At 40.7% G+C, this 26550-nt stretch overlaps 1 protein-coding gene and 1 long non-coding RNA gene across 12 annotated transcripts in view; one reads left to right on the top strand and one right to left on the bottom strand.

Moving 5' to 3' along the window:
- Positions 1–11706, bottom strand: part of SRP19 (signal recognition particle 19) — a 31860-nt gene extending 20154 nt beyond the window's left edge. For 2 of the 8 annotated variants that reach the window (XM_073994068.1, XM_073994071.1), the window contains exons 1-4: positions 11573–11706; positions 10398–10473; positions 8458–8529; positions 8248–8359 (exon numbers count right to left, since the gene is read on the bottom strand). Coding sequence is in view for 7 of the 8 variants with exons in the window: in XM_073994071.1 (XP_073850172.1) it covers positions 8248–8359; positions 8458–8529; positions 10398–10473; positions 11573–11613 (301 nt within the window). In the remaining variant the exon portion in view is untranslated. Of the gene's footprint in view, positions 1–5067; positions 5609–8247; positions 8360–8457; positions 8530–10397; positions 10474–11361; positions 11488–11572 lie in introns of those variants that run through there. The other 6 variants (XM_073994069.1, XM_045394103.2, XM_073994070.1 and 3 more) reach the window with 6 other exon arrangements.
- Positions 11707–11849: 143 nt separating this feature from the next.
- On the top strand, positions 11850–25809 carry LOC107130047 (uncharacterized). Of its 4 annotated transcripts, none has more exons than XR_012414016.1 (4): positions 11850–11881; positions 15360–15515; positions 17380–18383; positions 24614–25809. It is a non-coding gene; the product is annotated as an uncharacterized lncRNA (long non-coding RNA). The 4 variants fall into 4 exon arrangements; XR_012414014.1 differs by having other exon boundaries at positions 11871–11950; XR_012414015.1 differs by having other exon boundaries at positions 11871–12034.
- The last annotated feature ends 741 nt before the right edge of the window (positions 25810–26550 follow it).

Genomic DNA, 26550 nt, shown 5'->3' with positions numbered 1-26550 from the left:
TCCTGGGCTCAAGAGATCTACCTGCCTTGGCCTCCCAAAGTGCTGGGATTACAAGCATGAGCCACCATATCCAGCCACTCTGAACTTTTGTGGTTTTTCTGTTTTTTTGAGACAGGGACTCACTCTGTCACCCAGGCTGGAGTGCAGTGGCATGATCACAACTCTCTGCAGCCTCAATCTCCTGGGCTCAAGCGATTCTCCCGCCTCAGCTTCCAGAGTAGCTAGAACTACAGGTATGTGCCACCAGGCCCATCTAATTTTTTTTTTTTTTTTGTAGAGAGGGAGCCTTCCTATGTTGCCCAGGCTGGTCTTGAAGTTCTGGGCTCAAGTGGTCTTCTTGCCTCAGTCTCCCAAAGTGCTGAGATTACAGGTGTGAGCCACAGCACCCGGGGCAGATCTCAACTTATAATCAGCCTTTTGGTCCTTCTATCTTAAACACCAGCAACCAAAACAAAGCTACTAACATGATAGGGATCAAAATAAAAATAGAAGGAAAAAAAAGGAACTTGGAAACAAGAAGACTATAAATCTCACCTTCTGAGAAATAAATTACATCCATGAACTGAGAATAGAATGCTAGAAAAAGGAAACATGCAAATTACAAGAGCTTAAAGAAGTTAAAAAAGAAGGCCGGGCGCGGTGGCCCACACCTGTAATCTTAGCACTTTGGGAGGCCAAAGCAGGCGGATCACCTGAGGTTGGGAGCTCGAGACCTGCCTAACCAACATGGAGAAACCCTGTCTCTACTGAAAATACAAAAATTAGCCAGGCATGGTGGTGCATACCTGTTATCCCAGCTACTCGGGAGGCTGAGGCAGGAGAATCGCTTGAACCCAGGAGGCAGAGGTTGTGGTGAACTGAGACTGGGCCACTGCACTCCAACCTGGGTGATAGTGTGAAACTCCACCTCAAAAAAAAAAAAAAAAAAAAAAGAAAGAAAGAAAGAATCATTTGTGGATCTCATTGAACACATCTGAATTCTGGGCTGGGGCCAGAGATACTGCATTTTTCACAATCTTTCACCAGAGGCCAGTGCTGCTGGTCCTTAAACCACACTTTTAGTAGCAAGTGTACTACATGACTGAGCTGTGAACAGAATGTATAATAATGGAAACTCTGAATAGTGGTTAAATTATGAAATATATTGGTAGACTGGGAAGACAGGAAGACAGGAACTATGCAAGCATATGGTAGAGAAAGAAAACTAAATCCTCTTCTTCTACAGATGGAAGTTAATGCCTAAAACAGAAACACACTATTAAAACTAGCTGGCTTTTAAAATTATATATAATTTTGATAACAGATTCCTTAAGAAGTGAGTACAGGATGTGAACACAGTTCATAAATACAAAAAGCACTTCAACATCTACATTATGATTCCCTTTTTCAGCTAGGTGTGGTGGCATGCACCTCTAGTCCCAGCCACTTGAGAGGCTTGCTTCAGCCCAGGAGTATGAGAACAGCCTCGGTGAAATCGTGCAGTGGCACGATTTCAGCTCACTGCAACCTCCATTTCCCAGGGTTCAAGTGATTCTCCTGCCTCAGCCACCCGAGTAGCTGGGATTACAGGTGCCTGCCACTGCACCCGGCTAATTTATGTAGTTTTTAGTAAAAATGGGGTTTCACCATGTTGGCCAGGCTGGTCTTGACCTACTGACCTCGTGATACACCACGCCTGGCGAATTTCTATTCATTTTTTAAGCTACCCAGTCTGTGGTGTTCTGTTACAGCAACATAAAACACTAAGATTTCAGAATTATTGCTGTAACAATATATTGCCATTTCTTCACATTACTGCAATTGGTGCAATCAGTGAACTTTTTTTTTTTTTTTTTGCCAGTTGTTAAGTGAAAACTGTAATCTTTTTAAAACAGACAAAAAAATTTTTTTTGAATCAGGTCTCTTTTTTTCACCCAGGCTAAAGTGCAGTGGCACAATCACGGCTCAGTGCAGCCTCAACCTCCCAGCCTCAAGTGATCCTCCCACCTCAGCCTCCTGAGTATAAAAGTTTGTAATTAAAAAAAATTTTTTTAGAGGCCAGGTGTGGTGTGGCTCATGCCTATAATCTCAGCACTTTGGGAGGCCAAGGCGAGCAGATCATGTGCAGTCAGGAGTTCGACACCAGCCTGACAAACATGGTGAAACCCTGTCTCTACTAAAAATACAAAATTAGCCAGGCGTGGTGGTGATGCTTGAAATTGGGTGGCAAAGATTGCAGTGAGCTGAGATCACGCCACTGCACACCAGCCTGGGCAATGTGTATTTGGCTCATGATTAGGAGCTGGGAAATCCAAGAGCATGGCACAGTATATGGCAAGGGTCTTTGATGCTGCGTGATCCCATGGTGGAAGGTGAGAGGACAAAGAGGGTGTGCTCCGGAGAGCAAAAGAAAAATTTGGCTGAACTCCATTTTATAACAAACCCACTCCTGAGATAGTAACATTAATCCATTCCTGAGGGCAGAGCCCCCATGGCCCAATCACCTCCCAAAGGTTCCACCTCTCTATAACATCACAATAGCAATTAAATTTCAACATGCATTTTGGAGGGGACATTCAAAATATAGCACTGACAATCCTTATTGCCCCCAAACTAAACCACTTCCAGATTTCAACCATCTTTCTGTGACAAATCTTTTAAGTTGGCTACCACAGTATACTTTTTTTTTTTTGAGACAGGGTCCAGCTCTGCTGAGGTGAGTGGAATAGCATGATCACGGCTCACTGCAGCCTCACCTCCAGAGCTCAAACAATCCTCCCACCTCAGCCTCCCAAGTAGCTAAGACTATAGGCAAGTACCACCATGCCCAGCTAATTCTTTTATTTTTTGTAAAGACAGAGTCTCACTATGGTGCCCAGGTTGGTCTCAAATTCCTGGACTCCAGTGATCCTCCTGCCTCAGCCTCCCAAGGTGCGGGATTACAGGTGTGAACCACTGTACCTGGCCCAGTATGCGTTCTCAACTACTTTCTTCCTTAGCTGCCTTGGCTGTCAGGACTGAAAAAGCTATGTAGTCACCCCTCATCTGTGGTTTCACTTCTGTTGTTTCAGTTACCTTGGTCCCAAAACAGGTGAGTATAGCACAGTATTTTGAGAGAGACTGACAATTTCCACATACCTTTTATTACAGTATATTGTTATAATTGTTCTAATTTTATTGTTAATCTGTTACTGTGTCCAATTTATAAACTTTATCATAGGTATGTATTAACCCATTCTCACGCTGCTATGAAGAAATATCCAAAACTGGGCAATTTTTAAAGGAAACAGGTTTAATTGACTCATAGTTCCGCATTGCTGGGGAGGCCTCAGGAAACTTACAAACATGGCAGAAGGCAAAGGAGAAGCAGGCACCTTCACAGGGCGGCAAGATGGAGTGACTGCAAGCAGGGGAAATGCCAGGCACTTATAAAACCAACAGATCTTGTAAGACTCACTATCTCAAGAACAGCACAGGGGAAATTGCCCCCATGATCCAAGTATCTCCACCTAGTCCCACCCTTAACACATAGGGATTTGGGGATTATAATTCAATATGAGATTTTGGGTGGGGCCGCAGATAACCATATCAGGTATATATGAATAGGCAAAAACATAGTATATATATGGTTCAGTACTATCTGCTGTTTCAGGGATCCACTCAGAGTCTTGGAATGCATCCCCCAAGGATAAGGAGGATTGCTGTGTTCACTTTCTCAGCCTCCTTTGCAGCTAGAGATGAACGTGTCACAGTTCTCAACAGCTAAACTAAGTGAAAGTCTGCTGGGAGGAATTCTGAGAAATCTCATGCCTATGGTCTCAGCTACTTGGGAGGCTGAGGTGGGAGAACTACTTGCCAGAAGTGGCTGGCACAGCTACCTTTACTTCCTGCCTTGCACTCACGTAAATACTAGCCCTTTTACAAGCAGGAACAACAATCATAAAGGTGTTAGAAATATGTCATGAACAGTAGAGCGGAAAAATACAAAAAAGGCATCACTGAGAGCTAAACCAACAACCACAGCAACCTCACTTGGATTTAACATATGAGACAAAAATCTCCTGCTTAAGTCCCTCATTGTTACACAGCAAACACATTCCCTTGTTGTGTTACACAGCCAAACACACCCACTTTCTCAAAGAAGGCTGCTCTGAATTATGTTTTACACATACTCCCCTCTCCCCAGGATTTATTTGTAAGTCAGATATGTAAACTCTTATACTATTATGTTCACTATAAAACAGAAATTGTTAAGAATTAAAAAAAAAAAAAGTCAACAGGCCAGCTGGCTCATGCTTGTAATCCCAGCACTTTGGGAGGCCGAGGCAGGCAGATCAACTAGGTCAGGAGTTCAAGACCAGCCTGACCAACACAGAGAAACCCCTTCTCTACTAAAAATACAAAAGTAGCTGGGCGTGGTGGCACATGCCTGTAATCCCAGCTACTAGGGAGGCTGAGGCAGAAGAATCACTTGAACCTGAACCTGGGATGCGGAGGTTGTCGTGAGCTGAGATTGCGCCACTGCACTCCAGCCTGGGCAACAAGAGTGAAACTCTATCTCAAAAAAAACAAAACAAAACAAAAAAAACAACACACACTTAAAGAAAATGGAATTTACTGAAAATAAGAGGTAGCTTGCAGAATTCAAGGAAGAGCCAAACCAGGCCTCAGAAAGAACAGCAATCAGGATAGCTCAAAATCACTACTTTCAGAAACTGCTCTGAAATAAATTCAGAAGCACCAATCCAATTTAGTTTCTTGAAGGAAAGTGTACCTCAAGGTGCTGAAGTACAGTTAATTTTAGAACTCCCATGAAAATCATGTTCTTAAACCTACAAAATAAGCAAATTTAAAGCTTAAAATCCAGGACTTTCCATGTCAAAACAAGAATTGAACGATTCGATTACAGTAACAGATTAAAATATGATCTACAGACTGGCTTTTTACAGACTCCCCTGTTCCCCACCCACAAGAGGACCTACCACTTTCTTCTAGTTTTAGACTCACACTATGGAAACTTTCACTACATATTTTATTCTTAATACCTCTCCTCTCCTAGCATTCATTCATAAGCAAAAGCTGCAAAAGTCAGTTTCAAATTTTATTTCATTAACTTAAAAGGTGGACAAAATGTTTATTTTAAATCGAATTGAAATTTATCTGAAACAAGTAACTCATTTCAAGTAACTTATTGTACAGTCCTTTGTCCATTTAAAAATATTCTTTCTTCCAAAAAAACTGCATTGAAAGACAAAAAAATTCTTTTATAGGGCATAAAAGCGAGATGCAAACTTCTGATGTAAATGTTTCACTGTCAACTCCGATGATAAAGATGAGAGGCACAAGCGTTCACAGTTCAGTTAAACGATGCAAACAAAAAGCTTCTGTTTCCCTCTGATACAAATCAGAAGTCTCCATTCATGTCTCTTACAGTAGTACCACATACTTGATGCTGATACTAGGTTACTTCTTTTTCTTTCCTTTCCCTTTTTTACTTCCCTCTCCTTGTTGAAGACTTTGGTCAGCACCTCCTGCTTTTTGTGTCCTTGTTTTTAGTTTAGGTATCATTTCTGCTGCATACAACATTACTGACTTACCTAGGAACCAGAAGTTAGGCTTAGTGTATAATCTGAGAAATAAGACATAAAAAGTCATCAACTTGAATATCACAAAGTGTAAGAAACTATCACATCAAGAAAATGGAAAATATGTTTTTTAAAAAAATGAAAAATCAAATGACTGAAGACACTGACTAGCTCAAGCTGGGGGAAATGTACTGAGAGTGAGAATAATGCTGAAAATATTTAAATGAATCAAATCAAAAGGCAAACATAAGTATGAAAAAAAAATTTTGGTCTTGGTCCTAGCAATTAGCTTGAAGATCTAAGGAGTATCCAAATACACCTCAGGTAGGAAACAGAGTCAGAATATCATTGTCTCTTAAGACACTGAAACACAGGGTTTTCTCAGACTTACAACAAAAAAACAGTATCATCAAGTCACAAGAGATCCGACGGGTAAGATCAGATGATCTACACTTACATGCATTCCTGCTCTGCATACCGACAACCAGCTGCCTTCACCCAAAACAGACTAAGCTCCTCAGCTCTGCTTTCTTTTTACTATTTTACTTGGGTCTTACTGGAAATAGGAAGTGACATGTTCTCATCACAATTTCTACCCCTATTTTATCTACTAGTTAATTACAAGATTTTGTTTGTTTTTGTTTTTTTGAGATATAATATAGGAAAATGTTAAGGAGGAGAAAAAACGTATTAGAATATACTATCACTCCTTAGTCACAACCTGAAGCATCTAGCAATACCTACCAATCCTGATGAGTTTTAGTATATAAAAAAAATCTATTTTAGGCTGAGCCCAGTGTACCATGTCTGTCATCTCGGCTCTTTGGGAGGCTGAGGCAGGAGGATCACTTGTGTCCACGAGTTTGAGACTGGCTTAGGAAACATAGCAAAACCCCATCTCTAGAAAAAATAAAAAATCATGCGTCTGTATTCTCAGCTACCTGGGAGGCTGAGGTGCGAGGGTTGCTTGAGCCCAAGAGGTCAAGACTGCAGTGTGTTAGCTGAGTGTGGTGGCTCACGCCAACACTTTGGGAGGCCGAGGTGGGCAGATCACCTGAGGTCAGGAGTTCGAGACCAGCTTGACCAAGATAGAGAAACTCCATCTCTACTAAAAATAAAAAATTAGCTGGGTATGGTGGCTCATGCCTATAATCCCAGCTACTCGGGAGGCTGAGGCTGAAGAATCACTTGAACCTGGGAGGCAGAGGTTGCGGTGAGCCAAGATCACACCATTGCACTGTAGCCTGGGCAACAAGAGCGAAACTCTGTCTCAAAAAAAAAAAGAAAAAGACTGCAGTGTGCCATAATCGTGCCACTGCACTCAACCTGGATGACAGAGTGAGCCCTTGTCTTTAAAAATAAAAGTTCAAACATGCTGGCTGGGCATGGTGGCTAATGCCTGTAATCTCAGCATTTTGGGATCTCCTCAAGATGGGAAGATTGCTTGAGGCCAGGAGTTTGAAATTAGACTGGGCAACATAGTGAGACCCTTGTCTCTCTATTTTAAAAAAATCAGGCCGGGTGCAGTGGCTCATGCCTGTAATCCCAGCACTCCGGGAGGCCAAGGTGGGCAGATCACGAGGTCAAGATATCGAGATCATCCTGGCCAACATGGTGAAACCCCATCTCTACCCAAAATACAAAAGTTAGCTGGGTGTGGTGGCACATGCCTGTAGTCCCAGCTACTCGGGAGGCTGAGGCAGGAGAATCACTTGAACCAGGGAGTCGGGGGTTGCAGTAAGCCAAGATCATACCACTGCACTCCAGCCAGAGCGAGACTCTGTCTCAAAAACAAACAAAAAAAAACCAAAAAAATCAAACAAGTTGTCAGTTTGTCTGACAGTTTCACTGTTTTTAAGTAAATTTAATGGGAGAGTTCAACTAAACTGAGGGGATTATTAAAATGAAAGAAAAAATTAATAGCTCTGTTTTAAAAAATTAAAATTCTCAGAGATGAAAATTCAGAAAAATAAACAACATGTAAACAAAAACTTATCTTCCTAATACTCAGAACTAACATTCTGTTATATTGATGTCAGTTTGGTTACTGTTTTTCATGAAATAAAACACTAGAGATGACGCAACAGTCTTCTATGACCATCAATCCCTGGGTTTCTACTCTCTATCCTGCTCACCATTAGGTGACTACTGTCTTAAGAGTGAGTGTTTCCTTATAGAGCATTTCAAAAAAATACCAATAAGCAACATTACATATGCATCTATCAATGGTAATATTTTGTATTTAAATTTACCTAAGTGGTACCATATTATGCATATCTCTTGCTTTTTTCAGTCAATATTGCTTTTTAGATTTATTAATGATAGAATAATTAGATATTAACAGACCTCAAGGACCTCTAGGATCTGAAATGGCAATTAATGTTCAACAACTTAATAATTTTATATTCTTAACCTGGGAGCAATGACAGACTTCCAGAGGTTTCTAAAATGTTCACACAACAATTTTTTGGAAAAATGTTTAGTGGGTCTCATTACATTTTCAAAGAGGTCGTTCACCTCAAAGAAATTAGAACTACTGCTTCTCTCCATGAGCAGTAGTCCTGTCTTTAAATTAATCTTCAGAATGCAAACTGTGACTTTCACCGTTCAGTTTTAGAACCTTTTCTGTGTTGCATAGGAGAAACCTATCCCTGAGCCCCACTGATTCATCTAAAAAGCTTACGTGATGGGAACTGCACAAGGCAGAGGCTGCCATCTTCCTGTTTGAGCTGGACCCGGACTCTGCCTCTGTATTGGACATCACGATTCCATTCTCTAGAGTACATTTTATTTTTCTAACATAAACGAAACAAAAGAAAAACAGGGCTTAAGAAAGTTATTACATCAATTAGATGAGTATGAGTATGGAAAATAGTGAAGAACCACGTCATACCTCAAGAAATACGTTAAGTCCAACTGCTGAACATACATCTTGAATCTCTGTAGCTGTAGGATTTTCAACAGCCTGAACAGTTAAAAACATAAACACTAAATATATTTGCTTTAAGTGGACACTGCCATAATGTTGGGTAAATAATTTCAAATACTATAATCAAACAAGTACCAAAACCCTAGGTTTCCTTTTTCATTAAGTACAGATGCTTCCACTGTAATTTTAAAAATTCCTAGGAATAACACTAATGCATACGTGTGTGCCCATCTCCCCTCCAACAGAACATAAACTTCTGAGGGCACGGGCTTTGTTTTGTTAACCAGTGTATTCCCCAGCACCTAGCATGGTACTCTGAACATAGTAGGCGCTCAATGATTACTGACTGCTTAAACAATTACACATACAAACACTTTAGAAAACTGCTAGTATCTACTAAAGCTGCATTGTTTATGGCCCTGCAATTCCATTCCCAGATGCGTTCTACAAAATATGTTCACTAAAAGACAACTATTTATAATAGCCTCAAACTATTAATAGAAATAATCCAATTTTCCATCCAGAGTAGAAAAGGCCAGGTGTGGTGGCTCACAACTGTAATCCCAGCACTTTGGGAGGCCAAGGTAGGCAGATCACTTCAGTTCAGGAGTTTGAGACCAGCCTGGGCAACATGGAGAAATCCCATTGCTGCAAAAAAATACAAAAATAGCCGGACGTGGTGGCATGTGCCTGTAGTCCCAGCTACTCGGAAGGCTGAGGTTGGAGGATGGCTTGAGTCCGGGAGGTGGAGCCTGCAGTGCGCTGAGACTATACCGCCGCACTTCAGCCTGGGTGACAGAGCCAGACCCTGTCTCTTAAAAAAACAAAAAAGAAGGCAGAAAAGACTCTGGTGTATTCACACAATGCAATACTATAGAGGAGACAGGGCAGTAGTTTTGAGTAGGGAAATTCTGTCCTCAGGCTCCCTACCCCTACACACACGCAAAAGACATCTAGCAATGCTTGGAGACATTTTTGATAGTCACAATTAGGGAATGGGGTTTGGAGAAGGATAGTGGGTAGAGGCCAGGGATACCGCTGAACGTCTTAAAATGCACATAACAACCCCCAACAACAATTATCTAGCTCAAACTGGCAATGGTGCTGCTATTGACAAACTCTGTTACAGAGCAATGAAAATTCAACTACATTCTAATATGTAGATAAATCTCGTAAGCTTAAAGTTCAGTGAAAAAAAAAGATACAAAAGTACATACTGTGAAATTCCGTTTACAGAAAAGTGAAAAATAAGCAAAAGTAACCTATGGTGTCAAAGTCATGACAGTGGTCATCCTGGTATTTTTGAGCATATGCGGAGGCGACAGTGACTGGGAGGGAACATAACGCAATCTTCCTGGATGCTTATAATGTTTTCTTTTTTGAGTGCTTGTTACCACCCAGATGTACTCATCACGTGAGAATTCACTGCATCAAACCTAGGTGCCTTAAATCTGTCATATTACAAAATACAAATTACATTTTAATAAAACTCAACAGGGCTGAACTTTTTGCAAGTCTTCACATACTTAAAAAAATCTCAACTACATTCTGAATAGTATTAATATATCGTACAATGTCATAATTGTGATTTCCTGTATCAAGGGGAACAATGTCATAACTTCGTTTTAAAAAAACATGTAAAATCTACAGACTCTGCCCCCACTTCTTTACAAACACAGGCTCATTAAGAGCCATTAAAAAAAAAAATCCCTTCAGCTATGAATTAATGCCTTTCTGGTTTCACCAACACTAAGGAACGCACCCCAATTCTTGGCTGTCCTTCTCCCCAAGCCCGAAATAAATGCAGTGAAGAGAACCCCCTGTGGCTCTAACAAGATGACGTGGCCCGACCAGGATGACACCCCCCATTCCCTCGAGGACCAAGGAGCCAGCCATCTGCTTACCTTACTTATGGGGATTCGCCTTCCCTCTGCGATGGTCTTCTTATTATTTAAATAAGCAGGATAGATACAAATAAACCTGCCATAGACAATAGCATAAGTGGTATCACTAGAGCAGTAAGACGCAGGAGAAGAGGGTCGGGTGGCAGGAAACCGAAGGCCAATTCATGCTGAGTAGATATCAGATGGCTACTCCCTTTTCAAACCCTTCTTTTTCTGCGTGGCTGCTGAAAAATCAACCTTGGAAAGGTCCCCTCCAGCAACCAATCAGACTGGCTGCAGGCCTACTCCTCATTCTGAGTGATCCCCCTCCCTCAACCAATCAGACTGGCACTGGTCAATAGGAAACCTCTACAGAGTATTTAAATCCCAGAAAATTCCGTAACCAACAGCTCTTGGGCGGCTTGCTGGAGCCTGCTTCCACCCTGTGGTGTACTTTTGTTTAAAATAAATCTGCTTTCGCTGCCTTGCTTTGTGTGTTTTGTTCAATTTCTTATTCAAAACGTCAAGAACCTGGACAACTACACTCAACGGATAACAAGTATTTTCAAAAATACATTCTTTCGGTCCGTGGTAGGCAAGGTCATCATCATTGCTGGTACACCTATGCTATTATTTGCTTAATGTTTTTTCTTTAAATTACCTCCCTTTTACTTAACTTAATTAAAGATAAACTTTATCCACTACCTTGGAAGGAAAAAAACCACACGAATAGAAACAAAACAACCTGGGTAAATGTTACATTAGACACAGCAGCCTGTTAAAAGTTCCTGAGAATGGGTCCGCCCTCTTATATAAAAAGTGTCCGAGGTATTAAAAACTTCAAAATTTCACAAATGAGCCTTTCCGAACGCAACAATAATTAAAAAGAACATATTTCTCACACTGAGATTATGTTACTTAATATTATGTCCACGTAGCACCCAAAATCCTTGTCTCGCGTACAGGTAAACACTAGGCTACCTACGGTAGGAATTTCAGGAGCCCTGCGAAGAGCCTGGTGGCTGCTGCAGGATTCTCACAAAAATCAGCCGCCAAGGAGACCCGCGGAGCCCGTCCAGGGCGAGCTGGATCAGCTAGGCCATTCCAGAGGCTGCGGAGCGGAGAAGGGCGGTGTAACACTCGCGGCACCACAGCAAGCCCCTTCCTTTCTGAGGACCCACCTACCCAGAACCCACCTGTCCTGGTCCGCCGGGGACCGCGCTGCAGCGCAAGCCATCTTCACAAGAGTCTAAACAACAGCCCAGGAGCCGAACTTGCAAACCCGGGAGGAACTCAGCTCGGCGTTTCCGAGACAGCCCGCTTTTCCGCCGGAAGTCCTGCCCACCAAATGGTTCCGCGTCCGCGATTTCTCACCGCCTGTTTGTTCCGGCACCTGTCGCTCGGCGCCAAGATCTCTAGTCTCTGACGTGGCGCGAAGACTTCCCTCTCGCGAGAGGATCATGAAAGCTTCTCATTGCTTTCCCAAATCTCGCTGGGGAGACCAGGTAGGGCGCATGCACGGCCGCTGAAATGGGTTTAACTTCGACCTTCCCTCCTTTCCAGTTTTTCAGCAAGTATGGGTGATACTAGCTACCCTCTGTTAAGGGGCGAAGACTGTGCAACGAGGGGAATCTGTTTGGTTCAGGATGTTAGAGCAGGCAAGGAAATATTCCTTATGTTTAATTTTTATCCGTTCGTGGGCCCTAGAGCTTGCTTTCAGTTTGGCAAAATGGATTTTTATAGTGGTAGAACTAGCAAAGTTATAGACGTTGTGTTTCAGTGTGCTGTGTGTTAGAAACTTCAGTGAGCTGTGTGTTAGGCCGGGTGCAGTGGCTCACGCCTGTAATCCCAGCACTTTGGGAGACTGAGGCAGGCGGATCGTAAGGTCAGGAGTTCGAGAGCAGCCTGGCCAACGTGGTGAAACCCCGTCTCTACTAAAAATGCAAAAACTAGCGGAGTGTGGTGGCACACCTGTAATCCCAGCTACTAGGGAGGCTGAGTCGGGAGAATCACTTGAACCCGGGAGTTGGAGGTTGCAGTGAGCTGAGATCACACCACTGCACTCCAGCCTGGGTAACAGAGCAAGACTCCGTCTCGGGAAAACAAAACAAAACTATTCACCTTTTAAAACTTCTGAAGGATACTGTGTGCCATCACTACAGGCATACTTCATTATTGCACTTCGCTTTGCTGCCACGAGTAGATACAGCCTTTTTACAAATGGAAGGTTTTTGGCAAATCCGCCAGAGGAAGTCTCTTGGTGCCGGTTTTTCCAGCAGCATACACTTTGTGTCACATATGGTAATTCTTGCAATATTTCAAACCTTTTCATTATTTCTGTTACGGTGATCGGTAATCAGTGATGTTTGCTGTTACTATTGTAATAGTTTTAAGGCCGGGCGCGGTGGCTCACGCCTGTAATCCCAGCACTTTGGGAGGCTAAGGCAGGTGATCATGAGGTCGGGAGATAGACACCTTCTTGGCTAACATGGTGAAACCCCATCTCTACTAATATACAAAAAATAAGCCGGGCATGGTGGCGCAGGCCTGTAGTCCCAGCTACCTGGGAGGCAGGGGAATCGCTTGAACCCTGGAGGTGGAGGTTGCAGTAAGCCAAGATCGCGCCACTGCACTCCAGCCTGGCGACAGTGCAGGACTCTGTCTCAAAAAATAATAATAATAAGTTTTGGGGCACCATGAACCATGCCCAGCTAAGATGGGGGAACTTAATGGATAAACGTTGTCTTTGTTTTAACTGTTTGACCAACTGGCCATTTCCCATCTCTCTCTCTTTCCTGCAGTCCCTATTCCCTGAGACACAACAATGTTGAAATTAGGCCAATTAATAACCCTACAATGGCCTCTAAGTGTTAAAGTGAAAGGAAGAGTCACATGTCTCACTTTCAGTCAAAAGATGGAAACGATTAAGCTTAGTGAGGAAGGCATGTGTAAGCCAAGATGGGCTGAAAGCTAGGCCTCTTGGCACCTAACAGCCAAGTTGTAAATACAAAGACAAAATTCTTGAAGGAATTAAAAGGAAATTACTTCAATAAACACACAAATGATCAGAAAGCAAAACTTTATTGCTGATATGGAGAAAGTTTTAGGTGTTTGGACAGAAGATCCAACCAGCCACAACATTCCTTTAACCCGAAGCCTAATCCGAGCAAGGCCCTAACTCCCTTCAATTCTATGAAGGCTGAGAAAGGTTAGTAAGCTTCAGAAGTGGGAAGCTAGTAGAGGGTGGTTCAGGAGATTTAAGAAAGTATCCATCTCCATAACATATAACATGAAAGTGCAAGGTGAAGCAGCAAGTGCTGATAGAGAAGCTGCAGCAAGTTATCCAGAAAATGTAGCTAATATCATTGATGATGATCAATGATTACCTAATATTATTTAGTGGCTACACTAAACAACAGGTTTTTCAATGTAGACAAAACAGCCTTCTATGGGAAAAAGATGCCGTCTAGGACGTAGCACCCAAAATCCTTGTCTCTCTGAGAGAAGAAGTCAATGTCTGGCTTCAAAGCTGCCCCATTTAGTGGCTACACTGAACAGATTTTTCAATGTAGACAAAACAGCCTTCTGTTGGGAAAAGATACCTTCTAGGAAGTAGCACTCAAAATCCTTGTCTCTTTAATAGAAGTCAGTGCCTGGCTTCAGAGCTGCTGAGGACAGGCTGATTGTCTTGTTAGGGAGTAATGCAGTTGGTGACTTTAAGTTGAAGCTAATGGATATTTACTATCCCGAAAATCCTACAGCCCCTAAGAATGATGCTAAATCAACTCTGCCTGTGTTCTTTAAATGGAACAACAAAGCCTGGATGACAGTACATCTGTTTACAGCATGCTTTACTGAATTATTTTTGAGACAAGGTCTCGCTCTGTTACCCAGGCTGGCATGCAGTGGCCCTATCACATCTCATTGCAGCCTTGACCTCCCACACTCAAGCAGTCCTCCCACACAAGCCTCCTGAGTAGCTGGGACTATGGGCTCACGCCACCATGCCTGGTTGATTTATTTTTATTTTTAGTGGAAACAAGATCTTGCTATGTTGCCTGGGCTGGTCTTGAACTCACGGGGTCAAGAAATCCTCTTCCCTCAGCTTCCCAAAGTACTGGGATTACAGGCATGAACCACCGCCCCCAACCTTTACTGAATATTTTTAAGGCCACTGTTTAAATCAGTTGCTCAGAAAAAAAAAAAAAAAAAAAGAGTCCTTTCAAAATATTACTGCTCATTGACAATGCACCTAGACCTCTAGACATCTTAAGGCTCTGATGGAGATCTAGAAGGAGATTAATGTTTTCATGCCTGATAACACATCATCCATTCTGCAGTTTGTAGATCAAATAGTAATTTTTATTTTCATCTCTTATTAAGAAATACATTTTGTAAGACTATAGCTGTCAAATAGTGATTCCTCTGATAGATAAGGGCAAGATAAATTGAAAACCTTCTGAAAATGATTCACTATTCTAGATGGTATTAAGAGCATTTGTGATTCATTGGAGGTTAAAATATCAACATGAACAGGCATTTGGAAGAGGTTGATTTCAACCCTCTGGGATGATTTTGAGGACTTTAAGACATTAGTGGAGGCAGTAACTGCAGATGTGGTGGAAATAGCAAGAAAACTAGAATTAGAAGTAGAAACTGAAGATGGGACTGAATTGCTACAATTATGATAAAACTTGAATGATGAGGAGTTGCCTCTTATGAATGGGCAAAGAAAGTGGTTTCTTGAGATGAAAACAACTGGTGAATATGTTGTGATCATTGTTGAAATGACATCAGAAGGTTTAGAATAGCATAAACATAGTTGATACAGCAGTGGCAGGGTGTGAGAGGACTGACTCCAATTTTTAAAGAAGTTCTACTATGGGTAAAATACTACCAAACAGCATCACATGCTACAGAGAAATCTATCGTGAAAGAAAGAGTCAGTTGATGTGGCAAAATTCACTGTTGTCTCATTTTAAGAAATTGCCACAACCACTCCAACCTTCAGCAACCATCATCCTGATCAGTCAGCAGACATCAACACCAAGGCAAGACCTTCCACCAGCAAAAAGATTATGATTTTCCAAAGGCCCAGATGGTTGTTAGCATTTTCAGCAATAAAGTATTTTAAATAAGGTATGTACATTATTTTTCTAGATATAATGCTATTTCACACTTGACAGACTACAGTATAATGTAAACATAACTTTTATATGCACTGAGAAATCAAAAAATTGTATGACTTGATTTATTATGATATTTGCTTTATTGTGGTGGTCTGGAACCAAACCTGTAACATCTCTGAGGTATGCCTATATATTTTTGCGTAACTTAGATTGATTGCAAAATAGTATTTCAGCATCTCCATTCAACTAAACCCACCTTCGTTCCTATTTTAATAATGGATGTTTATTCTACACCTACAAGACATGCTTCAAAAAGCCAGGCAAAGTGAGATAGATTTTCTCTTTTACAGATAAAAAAGCAGACAAACTGAAAAACCAAACTCAACCAACAAAAATCTTCATGAAAGTTTGAGTCTCAGTGAGGTTAAATAATTAGCCCGTTCATGCTAATAATGACTGAGCATATAGATGCTCAGCTAGTCTGACTGGAAGCCCCTGACTTTCCTTCATGTTCTCATTTATGTCTCTCAATCTTCCTTGTAGTTTTTTTTTTTTTTTTTTTAAGCACAAAATTAAGCTTCCTCCTGATGTAAGTAAGTAACGTTTACTTATTTCTAAAGCGTATATGATTCCTGCAAAAACAGTGTCATGCAATAACCTAAAATTGAGGAGTATATTTAGAGATAAAATGAATCCAAATTTTAAAATACATAGTTTTCTTGCTTTAGGATATGCATACACATATTAAAAAGTGAAAAAATGAATGAGGTAGTCTGAGGCTTAATACATGCAAGTAGCCTACTTACCATGGAATTGTTTTTGTAGAGCCATCTAAGTAATTGGAGACAAAAAGGTCAATATTATAATTGCTAGTAACATTTCCTTGTTCATATATACTAAGATAATTAATAACAGAGCTAATATTTTTAGTGTCATTCAATGCCAAATCCACACTCCTATTAAACTCCACACTATTGCTGAGATATGTACAAGTAGAGAGGAGGGGTGAGGAAGAGAGAAAGAATGCAATATTGTTACCACACTGACAATGAAATTTTGAGCCAAATATAAAGTTTTTAAATGTTTATGCTTGTGGAAAGGCAGGTTAAATTAAAGGAGGATGAAGATGTACATGGAAAAATTGTGGAGATGATGAAAGGGCTTTATAGAATTATGGCACTTGTTTTCAAATCTTATTTTTATCAAACTGTCTTCCTTTTCTTCATACAAACATGCCACTAAATTCAACTTATCAACCTTGATTGAGGCTGCTGGCTGGAGGTGGGGTTCACAAAGGTACAAAGAGAAGATCGAGGTAAACAAGAGAAATTTTCCAAAGATAGTTGAGTAGGAATTGAGAGAGTATTCTGAGAAGATTGTGGAGTAGAAAGAACCAGGAATCCATCTTCCCACCACGACAATGATTACATTAGCAGAATCTGTGACATGTAATTATTTAGAAACTATGGAGTCTATTGAAGGCTTGCAACTTCCAGGGAAAGAATTTAAAAGTAAATTAGAGTTATTTTTGGTCAGTGTCAGTTCTTAATACAGTAGCAGTTACCCATGCCCATCCCCAGCCCTGTGATAGTCAGCTGTATACGCATTCCAGGAGCAGCCTATGGGACCCAGAGTGGGCAAAAAGCACCCTGTCTTCCAAGTACTGGGCATCTGTACAGTGGTCATTGATTGCTGCTTCTGATCATAGAAGTGCAGACAAAGAGGCAGAGTGTCACGGATTTTTCACCTCGCCTCATTGGTTTAAGCCCCTTCCCTCCAGCTGAAGTGACTTCCAGGGGATTTAAAGGACTGGTGTCTCTCCTCCAAGTTAACTTTTCTCTCTCTCTCTCTTTTTTTTTTCTTTTGGGAGGCAGGCATTAAAGACTAGAACATCCAAAAACAATGGCATATATAAGGAAAATTAGAAAGTAACTATGCACGCCAAGGAAAAGACTAGGATCAGAAAAACCTGAGAAGACCTCAAGTGTACACTTCATGTTGAACCTTGGCACAGAGAGAGCCTACAATTAAACAAACAAAAAACCTAGGGAAGGGGTTTGATTTCCAGAGTTACCACATCTCCTGCTTACCTTGATCTCTATCTTTGTGAACCCCATCTCCAGCCAGCAGCCTCAACCAAGGTTAATATGTTGGATTTAGTGGCACATGTATATGAAGAAAAGGAAGATGGTTTTATAAAAAATAACATTTGAAAACAAGTGCCATTGGATTCAGACGTCCAGTTTTCAACAAAAAATCACAAGGCATACAAAGAAACAGGAAAATTAGGCTCATTCAAAGGGAAAAAATATTGGTAAATCTCAGAGTAGGGGGGAAAGAGAAAAAGTAAATAAAAGATATCAACAGGAACTATTTCTGAAAAATATCTGATGGTAGATCTACTAGACAAAGAGTTTAAAACAACTACCTTAAGGATGCTCAAAGAAGTAAAGGAGAATGTGGAGAAAGTTGACGAAACCATGTATTTACAAAATGGAAATAACAATAAAGAGACAGAAAATCAAAAAGAAGACAAAAAGAAATTCTGAAAGAGAAAAAATACAGTAACTGAAATGAAAAAATCACTAGAAGGATTCAGAGGCAGTTTTGAACAGACAGAAGAATGAGCAAACTTGAAGATAATAGAAATTACTAAGTCTAAGGAACCAAAAGAAAAAAAAAAATAGTAAAAGCAAACAAATTCTACGGGACCTGTTGGAACACCATCAAGTGGACCAATATACACATCGTGGGAGTTTTAAAAGGAGAAGAGAGACAGAAAGGACAGAAAGAATATTTGAAGAAATAATGGCTGAAAAATTCTCGAATTTGATGAAAGACATTAATATAAACATCCAGGAAGCTCAATGAACTCCAGGTAAGATTAACTCAAAAAAACCCACATTAAGACACATTATAATCAAGCTTTCAAAAGCCTAACATGAAGAATCTAGTTCAAGTTGCTCTCAAGTCTAAGGATGAGACTCATATGCATTCAGCCATAGCAGGATCACCCCGGCCTGAGCTTGAGTTGAATCCATCAGGAAATTCAGGGCATGCTTGGGCATATTTGGTTACTAATGGGGATGGCTGCCTGTCTCACTTGTCTGTTGCTGTGTAACAAAGCACTCTAAAACTTTGTTTTAAAACAACAACAATAATTTATTTGCTCATGAAAGTGCAGTTTGGGTAGGGTAGATAAACAGGACCAGCTTGTCTCTGTTTTATGTGGCATCTGCTGGGGCTAGAAAGTCCACAATGACTTTATGCTTATGTCTGCCTCAGTTGGGATGGCTGGAACAGCTGAAGTCTGGTTGGACATCTCTATCTCCATGTGGCGTGGCATCTCCATATGGTTAGGTTGGGCTTTGATAAAGACTCTCTCCTTGACCAAACTTTAAACAGGCTCCTCTGAATCCTCAACTAGGTCTTGACCTTGGCCCCAGTCTTCTCTTTGACCTGTCTAGCCCAATGTAGTTTTACCAAGAATCCTGCTAAGTTTAGTGAGAACTTCCCTACCCTTGAAATCTAATCAGATTCCTCATCCCCCACCTTTGATGTAAAAGCCTTTGGCCTGCTTACAGCAAGAACCCTGTTAAGTCAGTTTAGCAAGGATCTCCCTATCCTTGAGGTCTTCCCTTAGCAATTTTCCATCCACTTACCCCTTTGGCTATAAATCTCTAGCTGCTAATCCCTTTCCCCTATTGCAATACCCCTATTGCCAAAGTCCTGAAAAAAGTCTTCATTACAATTTCAACAAGTTTCTTGCAGATGGCAAAGTAGAAGCTGCTAGACTTTTTTAATGCCTGGTCTTGTAAGTCCCAGAAGATAATTTTCTCCACATCCTATTGGTCAAATTAGTCACAGGACCAAATCAGATTCAAAGGAGGGGCAATAGATTTGTACTGCAAAAAAGCACATGGAATGGGAGATAGTGTGCCATTTTTGGAAATATGTTCTACCATTCTGTCAGAAGTTAGTTCCACAGAACACTGAGAATTTACCCTAGAACAACTAAGAGTTATGTACACCAGCTTGACCCAATGACAAAACTTTCACCGCCTGGGGGAAAACTGTCAGAGCACAACATGGTGTTTGTCACTAAGATTTGTATATGTTCCATATCCAGACCCTGGAGGATTCATGTCTATATTTTGAGTTAGGAGAATAGGCTATCAGTAAAATCTGTTTTAATGAAACTGTTTCATTAAAAATACCTTAAGGCATTTGAACACCATCAGTACTGGTTTGGTAATCTTATGGGAAAATGTTAATACCAAAGTGGAGGACAGGTGTTCTTTCCACGTCTAGGAGAATGCAGTGCAACTTCTGGACATCAAGAACTCCTGATAGTAGAGTCCCCACTTAGGCACTACCCAGTTTCTGATGACAAGGGCCATTTTGGTAGATACAGTTGATTTGGACCCAGTATCCACTACAAACTCTTTTTTTTGAGACAGAGTCTCACTCTGTCATCCAGGCTGGAGGGCAGTGGCATGATCTCAGCTCACTGCAGCCTCTGCCTCCTGAGTTCAAGCGATTCTCCTGCCTCAGCCTCCCAAGTAGCTGGGACTACAGGCATGTGCCACCACACCCAGCTAATTTTTGTATTTTTAGTAGAGACAGGGTTTCACCATGTTGGCCATGATGGTCTTGATCTCCCGACCTCGTGTTCCACCTGCCTTGGCCTCCCAAAGTGCTGGGATTACAGGCGTGAGCCACCACGCCCAGTCCAAATTCCTTATGTTATGGCTTGATTTCTGATGCAGCAAAGTGAGAGAAAAGAAGTGATGGAGGGGAAGTAACAGTAAAAGAGAGAACACGTGAACATTTGCTTGAAGGCTCAAGATTGAAAAGATTCAGGATTAAAAGAGTTATGGGAAAAAAGACAAACAGCTGGACTTATGCTAGTAAAATTTCTTTATTAAAAGGCTTTTTAAAATAAAACCCTATAAACACTCAAGTATGAAATAAAAGTTATCTATATTGGAAGAAACCCAGAATGATACTGGAACTTCTTAGCAGTAGTAAATGCTAAAAGCTAAAAGTTCTGAGGAAAAAGAATTGTGACCAGAATTGTGACCCAGATTATCCTTTGTGCGAGGTCAAAATAAAACAACTTGAAAACAAGTATGGATTTAGAAAGTACCCTAATTTAGCTTTTCTGAAAAGATAATAATCATTTGAGGAAATACTCCAGCTAAGGCAAATTAACATGCAGAATTGAAGAAAATAAAAGTCATGTAATATAGAACAGTGCTGAATACTGAAATCTAATTTATACTTAGATTTAAATAATTATAATTACTATGATGGTGAAGCTAATTACAATTGTAAAGAAAAGACCCTGAAAATTAAAAACGAGTGAATACCTTAACACTGGAATAGAGATTTTGCAAAGAACCTAGCGTTCCAACTGAAATAGTGTACATCTTTCTTGAGTCATTTTAGCCACTGCATCACGGCCATATTACTTCACCTAGGACCTTCACCTCTCCATATTTTGCTTTCTCCTATTTCCCTTTGTTGTTTCTCATTTCTCCTCCTCAGCCTCTCATTCCTGGAGTACCCCACGAATTCCAGATTCTCGCCTCTCTTAAGCAAACTTATTAAATTTTTTCTAACTCTCCTCCCAACTCACTCCAGGCTTGGCTTTACAGATTTCAAACTCATAAAGGTCCTCAGCTAAAGACAAGGATCCTCTGAGAACCTTCCTTTCACAGAATCCACCTTTTTAAAATGAAATTGTGGTTTTATTATTTTTATTTCATTTTATTTTTTTTTGAGACAGAGTTTCACTCTTGTTGCCCAGGCTGGAGTGCAACGACGTGATCTCGGCTCACCACAACCACCACCTCCTGGATTCAAGTGATTCTCCTGCCTCAGCCTCCCGACTAGCTGGGATTACAGGCATGGGCCATCACACCCAGCTAATTTTGTATTTTTAGAAGAGACAGGGTTTCTCCATGTTGGTCAGGCTGGCCTCAAACTCCCGAACTCGGGTGATCTGCCCCTCTCGGCCTCCCAAAGTGCTGGGATTACAGCTGTGAGCCATCGTGCCTGGCTGTTATTTTTAAAATAGAGACAGGGGTCTCACTATGTTGCCCAGGCTGGTCTCGAACTCCTGGGCTCAAATGATCCTCTTGCCTTGGCCTCCCTAAATGCTAGGATTACAGGCAAGAGCCACCATGCCCAGTTCAGAAGTTGTAGTTTTAAATAACTGCTCTTCGGTACCAAATGTATGAAACAAAATTACAGGCCAGGCGCAGTGACTCACGCCTGTAATCCCAGCACTTTGGGAGGCCGAGGTGGGTGGATCACCTGAGGTCAGGGGTTCAAGATGAGCCTGACCAACATGGTGAAACCCCATCTCTACTAAAAATACAAAAAATTAGCTGGGCATGGTGGTGGATGCCTGTAATCCTAGCTACAGGCTAGGCTGAGGCAGGAGAATCACTTGAACCTGGGAGATGGAGGCTGCAGTGAGCTGAGATCCTACCACTGCACTTCAGCCTGGGCAACAGAGTGAGACTGTCTCAAAACAACAACAAAAAATTACAAATGCAAAGATAAATTAACAAAAACCATGGTGACAGTGAGGCTGCCAGTGTTTTACAGATGAATTAGTCTGTACAAAAGGAAAAATAATTTATAGTACCAAATGTTGTCATCATGTTTCATGTTTGAAGCCTTTTATCCAGAACTATACTGACATAAATTTGCCTTTACTGTTTTCTTTGCATTTGCCTGTGCAAGGTGGTTGTACTTTTTATTGTATCCATTCTGAATCATTTAGACTGTTTTGTTAGCGGCATATAGTTGGGAGATTTTATTTTATCCAATCTGATAGTGGCTATTTTATGTGTTTAATACATTTATTTACTCTTATTCCATCATTTTATGCTTCACTGTGGCTAATTTAGCTGTTATCTTTCAGCTAGTGATTTGGAGGGAAAATTTTACTTAAATAATGATTTTCTGTTAGCTTCAAGTTACTTTAGGAACAAAAAGGGGTTAGAAGTTCACAAGTGTTCCCCAAACCGGGAAAAGTAGTTTGCTTTTTTAACATTGACATTACCACTAAATTTAAAAATTGAATTTGTATTTTTTCCAGTATCTATTGACATTGCCTACATGAAATTCAAAACAGTGTGTTTTAACCTCTTCCTTTCCTTCTAACCCTTATTTTCCAGTTTGGGTTGATAATCTTGAATTTAAGATGATTTAAATTACTAAGCATTTCATTGTTTCTCTTTTGAGTTATTTAAACATTCACGTTGAGATTATCAGGTTAATGACAATTATTTATACATTTATTCAAGTTTAAATATTCCGTTGCTCAAACTGTTTCCTTAATACCTTTCCATTTATCTTAATTACTGGGGCAGCTGGAATACTGTAGTAGAAATATGTCGTGGTTTCTGGCTCCCAAGCACTTTTGCAGTGTCTCTCATAGATTTGAGAAATTCATTTTTGTGAATCCAGTCTCCTCAATGGAGAAACAAAAAAGTGAACTTTCCCAGGTGCTACAGGCATGTAACACATCCTCTGCCAACCACACCCACCCAAGCAAGACTTCAATTCAGAAGCAAGCAGCGTGAAGTGAGTGCCACATGTAATCTTATTTTGTGGCCATGGTGTCAGAGGATTCTAGCAGTTAGGGGTAGCATCGAGGTCTTTACTGTAGCCTCAAAGTATGGTTTGGATATTGTTTCCACTGTGTAGTTTCTAAGACTGCTTTTCTAGTCCATGTCATACAGATCCTGTGAGCTACCTCATATTCTTTAAATAAACATCTTGTCATTTAGAGGTCTTGTTTTTAACTAACAAGAATCCCAAAGGTTGCTAAACGAAATGTTAGTATGGTTGGTTTCAGAATTCTTAGGTAATATTTCTGTTCCCTTCCAAATGCTGCATGTATTGTGTTTCATTGTTTTGTGGTGTTTTGTTCTTTGACATTTAGTACTGCAGAGATACTTGATGCCAATTTTTTTTTTTTTGGATGGCAACCTATTCTTCTCTTCCCACTGATTTTTTTTTTTCTCCCTCACTCTGTCACCCAGGCTGCCGTGCAGTGGTGAGATCTTAGCTCACTGCAACCTCTGCCTCCCGGGTGCAAGTGATTCTTCTGCCTCAGCCTTCTGAGTAGGTGGGACTACAGGCGCGCGCCACCACACCCGTCTAATTTTTGTATTTTTAGTAGAGACAGGCTTTCGCCACGCTAGCCAGGATGGTCTCGATCTCTTGATCTCGTGATCCACCTGCCTTGGCCTCCCAAACTGTTGGGATTACAGGTGTGAGCCACCGCGCCCGGCCCCTCTGATGTTTTTATAAAGTCTTATCTTGGAAATTTTAAAACTTACTGTATGTCTAAATATGGTTTTCTGTTAGTTTTGTTACTTCAGGAACAAAGAGGGGTGAGAGATTCACAATTGCTTCCCAAACCGGGAAAAGTAGAATAAGGTCTCAAAAATGTCAGGAACTGAGTGACTCCAGGAGCTGGGGGCTCTTTTTTTGAGACAGGGTCTCATTTTGTCACCAAGGCTGGAGTGCAGTGTCAGCCTCCTGAGTAGCAGGGACTACAGGCGTGGAGCACCATGCCCAGCTAATTTTTAATTTTTTGTAGAGACGAGGTCTCACTATGGTACCCCTAGGTTGGTCTTAAACTCCCCGGCTCAAGCAATCCTAAAGTGCTGGGACTGCAGGAGTGAGCCACTGCACCCAGACCCCGTTTTTTTTGTTTTTCTTAGAGACAGTGTCTTGCTTTGTCACCCAGGCTGGAGTGCTTACAGCTCACTGTGGTCTTCAACTGATGGCCTCAAGCTATCCTTCCGCCTCAGTCTCTGTGTAGCTGGCACTACAGGTATGCACCATCAGGCCCTATTTTTATTTATTTATTTATTTGTTTGTTTATTTGTTTTTGTAGAGACAGGGTTTTGCTTTGTTGCCCAGGCTGGCCTTGAGCTTGTGATTCTTGTCTCTCACTTTGTCCTCCCAGTATCTGTTCCCTTTACCTCTTTCTCCACTAGGTGGCTTCCTCTTAGTTTAAGCTTCACGATGCCAGTCATGGTAATTTGAGCCTTAACTGTGCATGCTCTTTCGTTCCAGCACTCAAGAACCAGCCAGACAGCAAAAGCCAAAATTGACAAATGGGATCTAATTAAACTAAAGAGCTTCTGCACAGCAAAAGAAACTACCATCAGAGTGAACAGGCAACCTACAGAATGGGAGAAAATTTTTGCAATCTACTCATCTGACAAAGGGCTAATATCCAGAACCTACAAAGAACTCCAACAAATTTACAAGAAAAAAACAACCCTATCAAAAAGTGGGCAAAGGATATGAACAGACATTTCTCAAAAGAAGACATTCATACAGCCAACAGACACATGAAAAAATGCTCATCATCACTGGCCATCAGAGACATGCAAATCAAAACCACAAAGAGATACCATCTCACACCAGTTAGAATGGCGATCATTAAAAAGTCAGGAAACAACAGCTGCTGGAGAGGATGTGGAGAAATAGAAACACTTTTACACTGTTGGTGGGATTGTAAACTAGTTCAACCATTATGGAAAACAGTATGGCGATTCCTCAAGGATCTAGAACTAGATGTACCATATGACCCAGCCATCCCATTACTGGGTATATACCCAAAGGATTATAAATCATGCTGCTATAAAGACACATGCACACATATGTTTATTGCGGCACTATTCACAATAGCAAAGACTTGGAGACTTGGAATCAACCCAAATGTCCATCAGTGACAGACTGGATTAAGAAAATGTGGCATATATACACCATGGAATACTATGCAGCCATAAAAAAGGATGAGTTTGTGTCCTTTGTAGGGACATGGATGCAGCTGGAAACCATCATTCTTAGCAAACTATCACAAGAACAGAAAACCAAACACCGCATGTTCTCACTCATAGGTGGGAACTGAACAATGAGATCACTTGGACTCGGGAAGGGGAACATCACACACCGGGGCCTATCATGGGGAGGGGGGCGGGGGGAGGGATTGCATTGGGAGTTATACCTGATGTAAATGACAAGTTGATGGGTGCTCACGAGTTGATGGGTGCAGCACACCAACATGGCACAAGTATACATATATGTAACAAACCTGCACGTTATGCACATGTACCCTAGAACTTAAAGTATAATAATAAAAAAATAAATAAATAAATAAATAAATAAAAAGAAAAAAATAAAATTGTTAGGAGGGTAGATGTAATCTTAAATGTTACCACAAAATAAAATTTTTTTAAAAATCAAAAAAAAAAAAAAAAGAACCAGCCAGAAATTTCCTTTGTGACTCTTATTTCAAATTGATTGGTCTAATCGTTTTTTTCTTTCCAAGCAGGGCTATACAAGTCTTTGGTCACTGACCAGCTGATGATGAGTCTCCTCCAGGTCAGATATAACTCTGGTACAAAGGTCAGGGAGAAAGACTGTTTACGTAGTTCAGTGACCAATCAATGAGGCTAAGGGTTTGGATTCCAAAAGGTGGTGTAGGTAGGGCAGTTAATGTTTGGCATTTCTTTCAACAGTTATTTCTCACTAATGTTGCTTTATATTCAATTGCATACATTATGTTGAATATTTTTAATTAAAAAACCGTATTACTTAAAGAAAATAAGTGGATAGTCACAATGTAGAGAAAGAATTATCCTGAATATCAGAGAAAAGAAAGTGTATTTAGCACCAAAAACAATATTATATACATAGAACGTACAGGTTGAAAAAAGCATCAATGGCCTAACAAAAAGCAGAATATACTTTTATAGATCATAGACAGAGTTATAAGAATGGCAGAAAAATGACCTGGGGTTTACAGGAGCCATAATCTATAGGTTTCAACATTACAAAGTAATTTTTAAATTTTAAGTCTGCGTAATATGAGGAAAATATGCTTATTAGAAAGGAAAAAAATACACTTTCAGCCACGTTGACTTTTGAAAAATAATTATTTCATAAATTTTAATGATCTGACTATTCAGATGTTTCTTTAGCTATGGGCAATTTACTTTTTG

The sequence above is a fragment of the Macaca fascicularis genome, chromosome 6, assembly GCF_037993035.2.
Source record: "Macaca fascicularis isolate 582-1 chromosome 6, T2T-MFA8v1.1".
Taxonomy (NCBI): domain Eukaryota; kingdom Metazoa; phylum Chordata; class Mammalia; order Primates; family Cercopithecidae; genus Macaca; species Macaca fascicularis.
Note: the sequence above shows the minus strand (reverse complement) of the source record. Positions and strands in the feature narration are given on the sequence as shown.